The sequence below is a fragment of the Corythoichthys intestinalis genome, chromosome 15 (genome assembly GCF_030265065.1).
Source record: "Corythoichthys intestinalis isolate RoL2023-P3 chromosome 15, ASM3026506v1, whole genome shotgun sequence".
NCBI classification, from domain to species: Eukaryota; Metazoa; Chordata; class Actinopteri; order Syngnathiformes; family Syngnathidae; genus Corythoichthys; species Corythoichthys intestinalis.
Genome location: NC_080409.1, coordinates 39,870,486 through 39,888,499, shown reverse-complemented (window position 1 = coordinate 39,888,499; position 18,014 = coordinate 39,870,486). Strand labels below are relative to the sequence as shown.

General features: G+C 38.7%; 1 protein-coding gene across 1 annotated transcript in view; it reads left to right on the top strand.

Annotated features, from left to right (window-relative positions):
* The window catches only part of atr (ATR serine/threonine kinase), a 71,780-nt gene extending 57,571 nt beyond the window's left edge, over positions 1–14,209 (top strand). Inside the window, exons 41-48 of the mRNA XM_057859317.1 lie at positions 1,360–1,563; positions 4,980–5,123; positions 7,375–7,525; positions 7,585–7,741; positions 7,836–7,989; positions 10,848–10,999; positions 11,243–11,348; positions 13,963–14,209. Coding sequence (XP_057715300.1) covers positions 1,360–1,563; positions 4,980–5,123; positions 7,375–7,525; positions 7,585–7,741; positions 7,836–7,989; positions 10,848–10,999; positions 11,243–11,348; positions 13,963–14,136 — 1,242 coding nt within the window. The 3' untranslated portion in view covers positions 14,137–14,209. The remainder of the gene's footprint in view (positions 1–1,359; positions 1,564–4,979; positions 5,124–7,374; positions 7,526–7,584; positions 7,742–7,835; positions 7,990–10,847; positions 11,000–11,242; positions 11,349–13,962) is intronic.
* The last annotated feature ends 3,805 nt before the right edge of the window (positions 14,210–18,014 follow it).

Sequence of the window (18,014 nt, the reverse complement as noted above, 5' to 3'; positions counted from 1 at the left end):
ATAGGTAACACTTTATTTGACAGTGGCGTCATAAGACTGTCATAAGACCTTCTTAATTAGGACATGACACTGTCATGGGCATTAATCAATGCTTATGACAGATGTCATTAAGTGTCTTTCGGAAAATATTGTCACTAACTCTATTTATGTCCAGCTCGGATCTTTGACATCCATTCAAAAGTGAGATAATTTGCCGGATGACACAAAATGACATTTGTCATAACCATTCATTAATTCTAATGACAGTGTCATGTCAATAATTATGAAGGTCTTATTACAGTTTTATGACGCCGCTGTCAAATAAAGGGTTACCGGTTAATATATTTTGGTGTAAATATTCCATAATACAGTGAAGACGGCTGCGGCTTATAGTCCGGTGCATCTCATCTATGAACAAATGCCGTTTTCCTGCCATAGTGTCAAATTTGGTGGGTGGGGGCTAGAAGTTAGGTGCACCTTATAGTCCGAAAATTATAGTAGGTGCGGAGAAAAGATGGATGATGAATGTTATTTAAGGCACTGTGTAATTGTTTTCCTCAGCAAATGCAGATTTTTTTTTAATACAGCGATCCCTCATTTTTCGTGGCTAATGGGGACCAGAACCCACCACGATAAGTGAAAAATCACGAAGTGGCACCCCCCCAATTTAATTTTTTTCTTATTTTTTTTATTTTTATAAATTTATGTTCAATGTATTTATTCAGATTTAGCATTGGAAAGAGATGTATATAAGACATGTTTTTTCACCTTTTTCCCCAAAGTATAATTAGCATTAAGCATTTTTAAATATAATAACTATAAGTTTTAAACATGCTACTGTCTCACCAAATTATTTTTAGACAAAAATATTCTAAAAATGCTTGTCTTTGTTAAATGCTTCATTGAGTGAATCCACTCAAATACGCTCAAGCTGCTCACTTAGAGTTGCCACAGCAACTGTTTAACAAGTTAAACCATGATTGAGGCATGCGGCATTTTGAAGCTTCAGCTTCCAGGCATCTGTGGCAAGATCAAACATTAAACGTCTGTCAATCATCGTTAACTTTAATAAGCAACTCCAGTGCAGGACCTGATGAACAAAGAGCAGTGAGAGGAAAGGAGGGAGGCAAAGTGAGACGACGTGATCGGCTCGGGACAGCTCATCTGTATTTTTTTTTTAATTAATTTTTTAATTTATTTATTTATTTATTTATTTTTTTTTTTTGAAAAAAATCCGCAATGGACTGAGGGCGTGAAGTTTGAAGCGTGAAGTAGCGAGGGATCACTGTATCACAATTTGATTAACTTCAAAGATGATCTGCTTTCATGTAAGACTACAGGTATCAGAGATTTTTTTTTCTTATTATTTATTCTTTTAAGGTGGACAGCAATAGCAGCACGCTGAGCATGAGCGTCCACTTTAAACAGCTAAAGCGTCTGGTAGAGGAGCCCACCTTCAGTCAGATTCTCATCCCGCTGCAGTCCGTACTCATCCCCACGCTGCCCTGTACTGGCGGGGCTAACACTGACACTCACGATGCCTTCCCGGGACACTGGGCCTACCTGTCCAGCTTTGAAGATCAGGTAGGATATCGAAAGTAGGGATGGAAAATTTTGTCAGGAGGATTTTCAACTAACTGTTGTTGTGCCAATAATGGCAAATGTTAGTTGGGTCAGGGCTAGATACCCTGGTAAAAAATGAGCAGGTTTTTTAAAAAAAAAAATTTTTTTTTTAAAATATTGTTCTCAATTATTACGGGATTCTTTTTTATGTTTTTTTAAATGAATACATTTAAAATGAATAAAACCAGAATTGCACTCTGGTAGTGCCGCAACGATTAATCGATTAACTCAAGTAATTCGATTAGCAAAAAGATTCGAAATAAATTTTGCTGCTTTGAGTATTTGTTTAATGAAAGTGGCGTTGTAATTAGGGCTGTCAAAATTATCGCGTTAACGGCCGGTAATAATTTTTAAAAATTAATCACGTTAAAATATTTGACGCAATTAACGCACATGCAAACAGATTAAAATGACAGCACAGTGCACTGTCCACTTGTTACTTGTGTTTTTTGGAGTTTTGTCGTCCTCTGCTGGCGCTTGGATGCGACTGATATTATGGGCTTCAGCACCCATGAGCATTGTGTAATTATTGACATTGACAATTTATTGAAAATTTTACAAATTTTATTAAAACGAAAACATTAAGAGGGGTTTTAATATAAAATTTCTATAACTTGTACTAACATTTATCTTTTAAGAACTACAAGTCTTTCTATCCATGTTAATAATGTTAATGCCATCTTGTTGATTTATTGTTATAATAAACAGATACAGTACTTATGTACCGTATGTTGAATCTATATATCCATCTTGTGTCTTTTCTTTCCATTCCAACAATAATTTATAGAAAAATATGGCATATTTTATAGATGGTTTGAATTGCGATTAATTATAATTAATTAAATTTTTAGCTGTAATTCGATTAAAATTTTTAATCGTTTGACAGCCCTAGTTGTAATGGTTTGTTTTGAAAGTGTTCCCATTTAGTTTTAATGATTTGGGTGAATACACTGCCCTCTAGTGGCAACAGTGAATATGACATAACTCATTTCACATGGCTAAATCCAGCTGCTCCCTGTTAAGACCAACATAAGCTAAGTTTTTGTTTGAGCTAATGTTTTTTTAGTGCATTCGTAATTTAGTTTATAGGTATATTTAGCTGTTTTTTTGTGGGAATATGTGTTTGACCCATTTGCTAAGAGCATTGTTAAAAAAAGTTAGCATTTATAGCATTTAAGCTAGCGAACTATTGCTATGTAAGTTAGCCAATTGTTCTTTTGTTGTACTTAGATCCTCATTTTTATTTTTCATACCGTTTGAGGCTCGGTGTTTTAATTTTTCATGTTCTTTATCCGATTACTTGATTATTCGATCTAACTATTTCATCAATCAACTACCAAAAATTATCGAAAACTGCAGCCCTACATTCCCGGTTATGGCTCTCAAGAACACTCGAAAAGACTATTTTCTTTTAATTTCATATTATTTAAGTGATTAAATGACACTGACAACAGTTGACGTCCAAGTATTTTAAACTGGTAGGACTGTCTGTGAATGCTTATTTTTCAGTGCAGCGATTCGCTGTTAGCCCTCCCAGTCAAAATGGATTGGACGTCTTGCGTCATCAGCATCCAATGAGTTTTATGAGTGTCCTATAAATGGTTAAAAATCTGGCCAAGTACTGAAACGAGGAAATGTGCTCAATAGATTGTAGTGATGCCTGAAACCAGCATGAATAACAAGAAAAGAACATGGCGCCGCTCTGTAAATCAGACACTTATAGCCAGCGCGCACTTAAAGAGCATACGACACCAGAAAAAAAGTCTTAAATGGCATTATTATGTGAATTAGAATCATATTTTGAGACGATTCGACCATATACAACAATTTAGCAAAGCGCAGATGACGAGAAATTAGTCTTTTAATCTGCCGGTTAGCCACGCCTACAATTATAGGGCTTTAGTGTCCCCAACAGGTGGATGACGTCAGCGGTAGACTAGGCTCATCGGTTTTACTATTCAGCCCATTGAGGGGGAATTGTTCAGAACGAGGAAAACGAGACGAAGAGAGCTGCAAAATGTCATTGTTTCAGTCTCTCTACTCCCAATATTTTTACAGGATATTCTTTTTATCCAAGTATTTTCCCCAATAGCTATATAAATGGCTTGAGAAGGACCAGTCAGCCCGTCGAGGGGGAACTATTCACAATGAGGAAAACGCGACGAAGAGAGCGGCAAAATGTCATTGTTTCTGTCTCTTTACTTCAATATTTTTACAGGATATTCTTTTTACCCAAGTACTTTCCCCAATTGCTAAATAAATGGCATGGTCATGACAAATAACTTGTGCTAAATGGAATATAAAATAATAAAAATCCATTTATTCAAGACGACATGGCAAAATTACTCCATAATGGTCAAAACAGTCGACTTTACCTTTACTGTCACACCTGCCGAACGATATCTTATGACACCTAAATCGGACATATGTCATTTCCCTTCCCCGGCTTCGGAGAATGCAAACAGACCAGAAGGAGTGACAGCTAGCCGACATGCTAACCCGAACCGAGGGATGTTTCAAAGTCTTCGAAGTGGAAAATCACACATAACTAGCCTGGATTATTTGACATGACGACCCGGTTGTCGAGTTTCTTTGCGGATCGGCAAACCGCCCGGCGGAGAGCAATTTACAGTTCGTTCCCTGGAGGAGGGTGGCTGGAATTGTTGTGTAGCTAACGTGCTAACAGCTAACTGCTAATGAGCGTGAGGATAGCTTTTTACATGCCTATCAATGATCAAACGTAAGTAGTCCTTTATTTAAAGGAATTTTATAGTGTTTACTTTGTAATCACTGTATTCGTATTTGACATAATACAAAACAAGATGTTTACTCACTTCCTTGTAAGTCCAATGGTCCCACAGTAAATATCCACGGTGAATGGGAACCTTTTGAAACTCCAAAAAGGCGCATACGCCCCTCCCGCATACAGAATGATTTTTCTGCAGCCGTTTGGCTGGCGTGATGCAAAAAATAAAAGTATTAATCCGCAAAATCAGCTGAATCCTTCGTCCTCATACACAACAGTACACTGTAGCGTGAAGAGGACGTCTTCTACCGTACACGTCACAGCGCCCTCCTCCTCAATGCGAGACCGAAGCCGGAAGTCACTCATTTTCCTGGCGCGGGATTCAAAAAACTAAATAAATATAGCGATCGCTTCCACACACATCCAAGCGGTCCATATCATTCAGGAGCATAAAATACCGCGTGTATTATGAAATAAACATGCTTTTTCGTGTCACAAGCACTTTAAGCTCTACTAATAAATCTTCTTTCAACTTGCTCAAAATGGCCAGATATTAATAAAACAATGTTTTAAATCATTCACATTTCAATGTGAAGATCTGTTTAACTGACAAACACGTTTTTTTCCCTAGGTGGAGATCTTGACCTCCTTGCAGAAACCAAAGAAGATTAGTTTGGAGGGCTCTGACGGGCGGAGCTACACCATGATGTGCAAGCCCAAAGATGATCTGAGGAAGGACTGCAGGCTCATGGAGTTCAACTGCCTCATTAATAAGGTCTCACTACAATTTAGAGGGATAAGTGACTGTGAATTAAGGTTCATTCCACAATTGGAGGACATTTTGTGTACGCATTCAAGGAAGGTGGGAGGTCGGATTGGTATACTAGGATAGTACCAGTTGCGACCTCAAAGCGTTCTAAGCGTTTTTTATTTTGGCCATTAGAAGACGTGTTGACCTCCAGCAAACATGGCTTCTCGTAAGCGATTAAATATAGTAGAGGAAAAATGATGGCTATGGTAGTATAAATAGACCACACGGTAAACTGCCTTCTTTAGTTGTACTATTGACAGTCTGCTTTTCAATAGCGCATTTTGTCGAGTGCCGTCTGATTTAAGCAACTCGTGAAGTCGGGGTACTTTGTTTCCTGACTTCGTGACTAGGGCCCTCCAGTTTGAGTGGCATTCCAATGATATTTGTCCTGGTCGGAGGATGGAAAACTCCGATTTCACACCTTCCTCGAATGCAGCATCATTCTACAGAGTCTTGACTGAAGAACGGCAACATAGTGAAATCTGCATTTAGAGGCTGTGGAAACAGACAGAAGAAATGGGCAAATGAGAGTTTCCACAATTTCTTTATGAAGAACAAGGAACAATAAAAACTGTGGATGCTTGCTGCTGGCTACGACATAAACACACCAGTGGAAAAGATATCACTCCGCTCTGCAGCCTGTTACCTACAGAGCTACTGGATCACAAATGTTGTTCATACCGCAGTTAGGCATGTGCCGGTTACTGGTTTCACGGTTTACCGTGGTGTGAAAACGTCGCGGTTTCAAAACCACTAAAATTTTCCGTCAGACCGTAGTTCGGTATTCGCTATTTTTCTTGTGTCAAAAATGCAGCCAGAAGCGGCTTGGCGCAGCAGCGCTCACCCCCTCCCGTTTGTTGCTGTGTGTGAAAATGACGCTATCGGCTAGCCAGCCAGCTAACCCAAAAAAAATTACTCCAAACATAAGGCGTACTGTTCTTCAATTTATTGAGCTCTCAAATCGTGGTAAGTGTAATATACAAAATGAATACATTTAAAATGTTGTACAATTAGATTTTTCCATGTGAGTAGCTTCAACAGATTAGCACCATGGAAAAAGTTCGCCAAAAACAAGACACACATTTTCCTTTTAAATTCAATATAAAAACTAACTAAAAGCTTACAAAGATGATTGTTAGCCTAGGCTTACCTGGGAGAGCAACTTTGTCGAGTGTGACAGCCGCAGAGTGAGAAAACAAGCTTGATTCGCTTGAATGAAGGGGAAAAAGTGAAAGCATCAAAGATCGCTAATTGCGCAAGATGATCTTGCCCTAAGCACAAATCCACGTTCGCTGGATCAAGGGGAGGTCTCACTCCCAATGTTTTTTTAAATTTTATTTTTTAGATGAAACCTTTCCACAACAATATTGACATTTTAACTAACTTATACATTTTTAACTAACTTATGAATTCTTTATGTTCTTTTTAACACAAAGGCATGACATCATGTAGACTAGGGTTGACACAGTGGCTGAAAATGGCAAAACTTCACTTAAGGTTTTCCACCCTCAAAAAAAAAAAGTCATGCAGTATAAATAAAAATTTAAAAAATTATTCAGAAGTGTTTTTACTTTTTTATAGAAATTATTTTGTTCTTGCTCTAATCTTGAGCAACTTCAGCTGTGGCTGTGAGTATAGTCTATAAGTCATATTGAGTTTAATTTTATTTAAAAAAAAAAAATATATATATATATATATATATATATATATATATATGATAATTTATTTATTTTAACAATATATTCATGTTCCAATTTGCAACTATGGTCTGGAAAAAAAAAAATCCTGTTAAATGGGAAAAAAAAAAAAATTTAACCCATGCATCTCAAAATTTTTTGGAGCTATAATTGCAATACCGTGAAACCGCGGTATTTTTGCTCACGGTTATCGTACCGTCAAAATATCACACCGGCACATGCCTAACTGCAGTTATTGACATGCAATTGTAAGTTTTAATAACTTCTTCCTGAAAATGTAGCCAACACTATTGAACGCATGGGTCATTGGCGATTTTCATGCATGCGTATGTTGTTTTTTTTTATTGGCATGCTAGGACGGGCTCATTGACTCCCTTGAGGATTACGCCTAATGTCAAAAATTTTAAACTTCCCATTTGACCCAAATTTGAAAACCTACTTTGAACCCGAACCCTATTTTGAAACCAAGTGTCCTTCAATTCTGGAATGAGCCTACAAGCGACTGTTGGTGTGTGCAGTGTTTGCGTAAAGATGCCGAGTCGCGCCGTCGCGAGCTGCACATCCGCACCTACGCCGTCATACCCCTCAACGAAGAGTGCGGCATCATCGAATGGGTCAACAACACAGGGGGGCTCCGGCACATTCTCACCAAGCTGTACAAAGAAAGAGGTAAGCCACGCCCCCTGCACAGGGTACACCGTTGCTAACACGCCGCATCCATGTTTCAGGCATCTACCTGTCCGGCAAGGAGCTTAGGAAGCTAATGCTACCCAAGACTGCCCCACTGGAGGAGAAGCTTCGCATCCACAAGGAGGTGCTTTGCGCACGACACCCGCCAATCTTCTATGAGTGGTTCCTGCGAACGTTCCCTGACCCCACGTCGTGGTACGAGGCAAATGTTCAGGATGTGCTTTGAACAATGGCAGCTGTTCAGTACGTTCAAATGTTTTTTTTGTTTTTTTTTTTCTTGCACCTGTAGGTACAGCAGCCGTTCCGCGTACTGCCGCTCCACCGCCGTCATGTCCATGGTGGGCTACGTCCTCGGCCTGGGGGACCGCCACGGCGAGAACATCCTCTTTGACTCCTTCACGGGGGAGTGTGTGCACGTGGACTTCAACTGCCTCTTCAACAAAGTTTGTGTCTTTTGTGGTACTCTGTAAAAAAAAAAAAATACTAACCATTAGTCAAATAGCTAAAGATTTTAACCCTTTATAAGGCACTCATTCAACTTAATGGCTGCCATTAGCCGCTTTCGCACTGTATCAACTATCAGAAGTTCCTAGAACCTTTTGGGGGACAATGATGTCATTTTGCTTGTTCGCACATGTAGGAACTAGGGACCAATAACTCGAGTTTTGAGAACCATTTTAGTTCCTACTCTGAGTAGCGACTTTCAGTGGGGCCGTAGGAAATCATTACGTAGGTGTTTGGTGATTCGCTTGAAATCAGCAGCTATACCCCTTCCATACTCGTGCGTCTCGAGGAGTCACCATTAAGGCTGCAGCTATCGATAAATCGTTCCAATAATCGAGTAATCGGATAAGGAACATAAGAAATACCTGAGCTGAGCCTCAAACGGTATTAATAAAATAATAAATAAGGATCTAATTACAACACAAGACTAATTGGCTAACTTACATGGCAAAAGTGCGCTAGTTTAAATGCTATAAAATGCTAACTTTTTGTTCAATGCCTTTAAAAAATGGTTCAAACAAATATTCCCAGAAAAAACAGCAAAATATACCTACAAACTAAATAAGGAATGCATTAAAAACATTAGCTCAAACAAAAACAAAAGCTTATGTTGGTCTTAACAGTGACCAGCTGGATTCAGCCATGTGAAATGAGTTACATCATATTCACTGTTGTCCCTAGAAAACAGTGTATACACCTGAATTAATAAGACTAAATGCAAACACTTTCAAAACAAACCATTACAACGCCACTTTAATTAAAAGAATACTCAAATTAGCAAAATTTGAATCTTTTTTTCTAATCAAATTACTCGAGTTAATCGAGTAATCGTTGCAACACGAGTCACCATATTTTAAAAAACTACCCTGTGGTAACTATAAATAATACTGTTGTTGTGTTGTCTCTCCGTTAGACGCTGGATTTGCTCGCCCATGGAAACTATTTCCTTCAAACATGCAAGAATTGCCACTGTATTGTCGACGGTCTCCATTTCGTTGTTTTCCGTTCAGCTTAGTTTTCGTGGTTTTATTTAGCCAGAGGTGGGTATTGCAAGTAAAATAATGCATCACTGGCGCAGACTACAAAGTCACAGCAGTTCGTACAAGGGGCAGTACCCATGTACGAACAATACTGCTTGCGAAGGATAGTTCCTGTAACTACTTGAGAGCAGTGTTGTCACAGATTACTTGAAAAAGTAATTACTGATTACACCTCAAAAACGTAATCTAGTTACTTTACTGATTACTTTATTATCAAAGTAACTTACTTTAAAAGTAATTTATCGGCAACTTTTTACCAATTTTTCTCCCTTTGCTGCCTCAACATAAGAATGAAAACAGAAAAAATGTCATCCTATGTAATGGAAGAAGATCAGAATTTTTCACAAAAGGCTTAATTCTCGAGTTAGCGGGGGTTTAATTAGTCAATGGAGTTGATTTCAACCACAATTGACTCGCGCTAGCTTATCCATTCAGGAGACCTGAAACCAACAAATAACTGACAAACTGCATGAAATTTTTCAAAATCAACCCCACAGACTAATTAAACCCCCGCTAACTCAAAGATTAAGCCTAATGTCAGAAATTCAGAACTTTGGGTTAGGGTTTAGAGGTTATGGTTAACGGCATCTCAGTGCCAATGTGAAACCATGCGAATTGACTACACAATAATCAACAAAACACAAATGAATTGTGCAATAAACACAAAGGTGGGGGCAGGCGCGAATGCATGCGCACAACCTAGATGTACACACACGCGGTCAATTTGGCCAAAAAATGTGGCGGCTACTAAGCACTTTACACTCAACTGGACTTAAAACACATCCCAAACATGCTAAACGAACACGTCACCTCACGGCATAAATGTGCAACACGAATATGATGTAAACAATGCTTGCCATCTTGGAGCGATGACTGCCCGCCATTGCAACGGCAAATTTACTAAATGGCCGTGCATGTAGCGGCTTCAACCTATCGCTGGAACCCACCAGAATGAAGGGAAAATACTCACGTTGATTCATGGACACACATGGACAAACATTCCCTCGCACATCTCAATAGGTGGCTGCACTCGCATCCGCGTTCGTCACACCTTTCTCAGTCCCAAAACAGCCCGTGAGACTCGAGACCAAAACAGGAAGTAACAGTGAGTGGTTACCATGGGAACAAACCCGTAGTGAGAAAAGGGAACCTTTCTAACATTTTCTATTCGAAATGCTCTCCATTTATGACTACAATAGTCTTAATACTACATATATTATAAAGCAAAAACAAATTAGTAACGCACAGACACTAAGGAAACTAATCAGATTACTGGTTTGGAAAAATAAACGCGTTAGATTGCTCAATACTGAAAGAATGTAATCAGATTACATTAACCCGTTACTTAGTAGCGCGTTACTGACAACACTGCTGTAGAGGCCTATAGTTTTAGGAACTAAGTATTCAGGTTCGCACAGTGGCTATTAACAGCACTAGATGTCCAATCCATTTTGACTGGGAGAAGCTGGCAGTGAATGATCACCGTCAACTGATGGGTGCAACGTTCACAATTTATGGCTGATTACCGATTTTTGAAAAGCCTTACCCCTTCTATCTCGATTTTTGCCAATCCTTGTTTTGTTTTTTGTTTTTCATAAACAGTGTTTTAAAACTTTCCAATCAATCTTGTTTTATTTTGAAGCGCAAAACAAAACTGCACACACAGTAGCTTTCTAAAAAATAATTTTAAAGTTTTCTTTTCAAACTATTAAATTTAAATGTGAAATGACTTGAAGTGACTGAAATCCATTCACCAGGGGGAAACGTTCGACGTGCCCGAGGTGGTTCCGTTCCGTCTGACCCAGAATTTAGTGCACGCCATGGGACCAATGGGCATCGAGGGTCTCTTTAGGCAGGCCTGCGAAGTCACGTTGAGGCTAATGAGGGACCAGCGGGAGCCACTCATGAGGTACACACTGATGCTACAAACGATTATTTGGTTAGTCGCCTGTTGTTTTTGCGATGAGTCGACTGATTTAAAAATCATACAAATGTGTTTAAAATTCAAAAGCATTTTTGAACATGTAAAAAAATATTTTATCATCAATATTTGTTTTTAAAATACAATATGAAGTACATTTTTATTTGGTAAAAATACCATTCTCTATGCTTAATATTAAAAAATTAGCTGTTTTTTTTTTTCCCTTTCTAGTGTCCTAAAGACTTTCCTTCACGACCCGCTGGTAGAGTGGAGCAAACAAAGCAAAGGACTTTGCAAATCCCAGGCCAATGAAACTGGAGAGATCGTCAACGAAAAGGTACTTTGACACAACCTTGATGCGTCCTTTTAATGACGTTTTGCTTAGTGTTAGATTTGAAGCTAGGTTTATGTACTCATAGCTTGGCTAAAAAGAACACGCAGGAAGTCGATGTAGCTTTTGTGGAGGTTGGTAGCTGCTCTCCCTTCGTTGGTGTAATTGGGAATCTCATCTATCTTTGAACACCAACAAACCAGAAAGATCCCCTCCACTCAGTGAAAACTCCCGTAATTTTCGGACTATTAAGCCGTTACTTTTTTCCTTCATTTTGAATCCTGCGGCTAATAGTCCACTGCTGCTTATTAGTTTGTTTAGTTGGGTTAATAGGTAACACTTTATTTGACAGTGGCGTCATAAGACTGCCATAAGACCGTCATAATTATGACACTATCAATGGGCATTACTGAATGTTTATGACAGATGTCATGGGGGAAATTATGTCACTAACTCCATTTATTGTAACGCGTGGCAGGGCAGGATGAGTGCATAAAAGGTAAAAAAGGGAGCAGATGTCCACTTATGCACTTTTAATAGACAAAATAAATAAATCCAGCTCAACCACTCGTCACTCGGGAGTACAACGGACCATGTACACATGATCACACTTGACTCCCCAAAAAGTAGGTAGCAACTGAAGAAGAAAGTGAACTTACAACATAAAGAGGCGCCACCGTGTGGTGGATGTCCTAAGGAACAAAGAGGATCACAGAAGTGACCGTTACAAAGCGAAGGTACTATGTTTTTTTTTTTTTTTTTTAAACATGAAAGGTAGCACCAGTTACTTTGCCAAGTAACTAATTACTCTTACATTCAGGTAACAGTTACTAACTCAATTACTTTTTGGGAGAAGTAATTTGTAAATAAATAATTACTTTTTTAAAGTAAGATTAACAACACTGGTTAAAACCAATGATTAATGCTCATGACAGTGTCATGTCATAATTATGATTGTCTAATGTCAGTCTTAAGGCACCACTGTCAAATAAAGTATTACCAAATACTATAACCAGCAATTAATGAAACAATTGGAACAGTAACTGAAGACATAATTAGTACAGAACACAAATTTTGATCGGTATTTACATCTGTAGCACTGCAATTCATGCTAGGAGGCATGTTGGACAACAACAGTGTTGACAGCAGGTGGCAGCACAGGTTGACTGTCTCTTCCAAGGGAGCAGTGATGGTCAAATAAAACTTCTTGAAGCAATGAAACTTTGCACCCAATTGGTTCAAAGCTTCATGATGGTTCTTTTGGTCTTACGACAGTTGCATTTTGCCGCTGTCAAATAAAGTGTTACCGGTTAATACAGTGCCCTCCATAATTATTGGCACCCCTGAAAAAGATGTGTTTATTAGCTTCTTTTTTTTTTTTCTCACACAAAAATGCACACGGTCCCAGGCTTCAACTTTGTGCTTTGGTCAGATGAGACCAAGATTGAGCTTTTTGGCACCAAACACTCTAAGTGGGTCTGGCTTCCCACGAAAGATGCGCATGCTGAAAAGCACCTCATACCCACTGTGAAGAATGGGGGTGGGTCAGTGATGTTGTGGGGCTGTTTCGCTTCCAAAGGCCCTGGGAACCCTGTTAGGGTGCGTGGCATCAAAGCGTGGCTTTGAAATACCAGGACATTTTAAATCAAAATCTGTTGCCCTCTGCCCGAAAGCTGAAGATGGGTCGTCACTGGGTCTTTCAGCAAGACAATGACCCTAAACATATGGCCAAATCTACACAGAAATGGTTCACCAGACACAAAATCAAGCTCCTCCCATGTCAGTCCCCAGACCTTGTTTTGTTGGCAAAAGGGGGTTGTACAAAGTATTAACACCAGGGGTGCTAATAATTGTGACACACATTAGTTGATGTCAAATAATTTTTTCTTTATGTGAGATTTTTTCCCCACTGAATGAATGCACTTGTATTGAAGGTTGGATTTTTCTCTTTTTTTTTTTTCCAATTAAGGTCCCATATTATTTAAATTTTAAAAAAATATTAGAAGCTACAAAACACATCTTTTTCAGGGGTGCCAATAATTATGGAGGGCACTGTATCTTTCAGTATAACTATCCCATAATACAGTGAGGACAGCTGCGACTTATAGTCCAGTGCGGCTTATCGATGAACAAATGCCATTTTTGTGCCAAATTTGGTGGGTGGCGGCTTATAGTCAGGTGCGCCTTATAGTGCAAAAATTACGGTAGCGGTGAAAAAGGTCGCTGTGAAGTCGCAATGGCCAAAAATTTCGACAGTGATAGTTCTCACTGGCTGGTGTCATCCAGATAGGTTGCGTGCCAGCTCAAAAGGACCAAGGAAATATGAGATTAGAAGCTAGGTTCATGTTCACCTAGCTTGGCTAAAAAGAACTTGCAGGAAGTAGATGTAGCTTTTGTGTCGGTTGGCAGCTGCTTCCCTCTGGTTGCTGTAATGGGAGGGGCAGGAAAGCAACATAGAACATAGAATAGAATACATAGACTACATGGGGGTCGCATGGCCCAGGACAAAGGAAAGGCTGACTAGACAGAAGTTATCCTATCTGGGGACTAACTATAATAAGGAAAGCATGAATGCTAACTGTGTGCACGATAATTCCAACAGTTTTCCTCACTCCGACAGGCAAAAACGCACGTGTGCGACATTGAGCAGCGTCTCCAGGGTGTAATCAAGAGCCGTAACAAAGTTCTTGGACTTCCTCTGTCCATCGAGGGCCATGTACACTACCTGATTCAGGAGGCCACCGACGACAAGCTGCTTTGTCAGATGTACCTGGGCTGGGGACCTTACCTGTAAAGCGTATTCTACTGTACCTTTTTTCACATTCGCATCCTCTGTTTGGATGGTTATGGTTATGTTCCTGTAATTAAAGGATTCTGTTTTGTAACTTTTCATGTGTGCTTTGGGAGGGGCCGGCAGTGATCCAGTTGAAATGGATTCGACTGTACCTGCCGTCAATGAAATCATTTGCAAATATCTAAAAAAACAATAGATTTTGATAAAAAGAGAGTGTCTTTGTAATTAAATTTTATCCAGCGGCATCATCGAGTGAATCAACGACGGAGGCTTTTTTTGCCTTTCCTCCTCAGGGATATTTTAAAATATATATAATTATTTAAATTGGATGGATTAAAAAAAAAAAAAAACAGTGCCAGTACAGGTCTAATCCGTTAACCCTCCTTAAGAATCAGACTGTCACTTGCTTTATTTAATCCCTCTACAAGGTCTAGCCGGAGTTTAGCCACAGACGTTATTCCTGAATTCGTTTTTATTTTATATATGGCGAAAAACACTCAGGTGACTTGAAAGTTCCGCTCTGAGACCCCCAATTTGGCCAAATTTCAAAACTGTCCGATATGCATTTGTGATACATGATTGGAAAGCTTAAAATCTCAATTTTCTGGGGGAAGAAAATTTTTGAACAGGAGAGCATTTTAACAAAAAAAAAAAAAAAACAGCACGCGAGAGCAGAATTAAAGACGCCATGATTTTAACGAGATAATATCGCATACTTACCTTGTTTCGATCCAAAAACTCCGTGTAGCATGTATCATCGAGTGTCAAGACACAGATGTGAATGGCCATAGCCGTATTTTTGGGGGATTTTATGGGTGAAACATGGTAATATAACAAGGGTCGTGATGCAGAAATCGGAGACATCAAGGAGTAGTCGAGATGTTCTTTATCATATATTTACCATTTTAAATGTGTTTTTTTTTTTTTTTTTCCATTTTTCTTTGTTTGGATCGATTATCGTCTAACATATCGGGAAAATGCGACAGTAACAAAAAAAAAAAAAGCCATATGAGGTAGATATCTGTGACTTATTTAAAGACACCATTTTTTTCATTGTGACGTAATTAGTTTAAAAGTTTAAAATATGCGAGTGAATAATTTTAAAAAGTTTTTTATGAAATATTAGACATCAATTAATGATTCTAAGCTAAAAATGACATTTTGAAAAAGAAATTAAATTACCGGTACCTTTTTTTTTTTTTTTTATGGCGGGGTTAAAACAAAAGCGGTTGCGCAACGTCTGTAAATGGGGGTTTCCAGGGTAAAACGGACAAAAATAGTTCTGGGGCTAAATGCGCCATGAATCTTCTATTGCAGCATATAGACATGTTGTTCTATCAAACACAACAGTTCTTTTGGCTTAAAATACAGCAGTTTATTTTAAAGAGGGGTGCAAGAACAGAAACTGCTTTTTCAGTCTTGTCTATGTTTTCCGCCATATATAGATATATATTAGGGCTGTCATGCGATTAAAATTTTGAATCGAGTTGATTACAGCTTAAAAATTAATTAATCGTAATTAATCGCAATTAATCGCAATTCAAACCATCTATAAAATATGCCATATTTTTCTGTAAATTATTGTTGGAATGGAAAGATAAGACACAAGATGGATATATACATTCAACATACGGTACATAAGGACTGTATTTGTTTATTATAACAATAAATCAACAAGATGGCATTAACATTATTAACATTCTGTTAAAGCGATCCATGGATAGAAAGACTTGTAGTTCTTAAAAGAAAAATGTACAAGTTATAGAAATTTTATATTAAAACCCCTCATAATGTTTTAATTTTAATAAAATTTGGAAAATTTTCAATCAAAAAATAAACTAGTAGCCCGCCATTGTTGATGTCAATAATTACTTACACAATGCTCATGGGTGCTGAAGCCTATAAAATCAGTCGCACCCAAGCGCCAGCAGAGGGCGGCAAAACTCCATAAAACACTATTAACAAGTGAGCGTTTCACTGTACCGTCATTTAAATCTGTCTGAGCGGGACATCTGCGTTAATTGCGTCAAATATTTTAATGTGATTAATTAAAAAAATTAATTAACGCCCGTAAACGCAATAATTTTGACAACCCTAATATATATATGACGTTTGCGAGATTTTTGAAGCCAGAAATGACTTGTCAAACTCAGAGACTTTGTAGTTGTATCTTTCTTAACTTTTGTCAATGCGTGGCTTCTGCTGCAACTTTTTTTCTGATGGAAAAACCAGACAATATTGACATAGACAATATTTTTAGAAATGGGTTTACTCCAGTCCTGTCACTAGGATTAATATCTTAAGGGGCCATATTAAATAAATGAGGGCCACAATAATTACTTACAGTCTCGCATTTCTGCAGATATTTAAGTATATCTTTTCACGGGACACCACTGACAAAATGATACTTTGACACAATGAAAAGTAGTCTGTGTGCAGTTTATATAATAGTTAATTTATTTTCCCCTCAAAATAACTCAAAATATAGCCATTAATATCTAAACCCCTGGCAACAAACATGAGTACAGCCCTATGAAAAAACCTACATCCCTAAATGTCCAAATTGAGTACTGCTTGTCATTTTCCCTCCAAAACATCATGGACTCTTTACAGGAGTGCTGTCAGCATTGCTGCAGAGATTGAAGAGGTGGGGGGTCAGCCTGTTAGTGCTCAGACCATACGCCGCACTCTACATCAAATTAGTGTGCATGGCTGTCACCCCTGGAGGAAGCCTCTTCTGAAGACAGTACACAAGAAAGCCCGCCCGTCTCATCAGACCATAGGATATGGTTCCAATAATCCATGTGCTTGACATGTCTTCAGCAAACTGTTTGCGGGTTGTTTGTACACAAGAAAGCGTTTTTTTTTGTGTGTTTTTTTTTAAATATCTATCTGCGCTTATCCTCAATAATGATGTAGGCGCATCAGATTTGTTACCGGAAATAATAAGCCCACACTTTAGCAAAGATGACTGAAAAACAGACGTGTTTGGACAGCTTTTTTACGGGGAGAAGGCCACCTGCCGAGCCAAATGAGCCTACAACCAAGTCAGTTCTGCATAATATGTGGCTGAAAGCTATTAAAAAAGGTTGATTCAGTTGTACAGTGAGTTACATCTTCCCTGCACTTAATGCTCGGTTATAGCCCCATCATGTTATTTTATATTTACCATAATTTTCTGCAACACATGCCTATCCGTGAAAAACAAAAGGCCAAAATCACACCGGTCCGTGGTGCAAAAAAAGTTGGGGACCACTGCTATATTACTGTTCATTCGATACATGTCTCTGCTTTACTTTTGGCGGCTTTGGGTCAGAAAGTATGGCATTCCACTTGTGTAAGGTTCATGTTCGCCCTCGCTGAGTGTAAAATAACCACTCAATCACTGTGTGCTGCCCAGAGGCATAACTGTTTTAACAGTGGCGCCACCAGGGGGTGGCCAGGGGTGGCCACCCCGCTTGCCAGTATATCGTTAGATTGTTATAGCATCGGTTATGCTTTTCTTCCCAAATAAAGCATTTTTTGGTTTTGTTAAATGTAGGGCTGTCAAATTTATCACGTTAACGGGCGGTAATTATTTTTAAATTAATCACGTGAAAATATTATCGCAATTAACGCATTCGCTCTACGACTTATTCATGCATTGCCGCAAACAGCCTACAATGGCGCCGTTTTACTTATATACAGAGATAAGAGGCAGAGTGGAGTAGATACAAGCATTCATTGGGGCCGTGCTTTTAACTGGGAAAAGCCTTGTCATCTCTCCCACAGCACCTATAAATATTGTGGGAAGTGACGTGGGGAAGAATGACTGGTCTTTTTCTTAACACCCTGTAGTGTACCCAACGCAGAAAAGATATAGCATTTGCACACAGTCA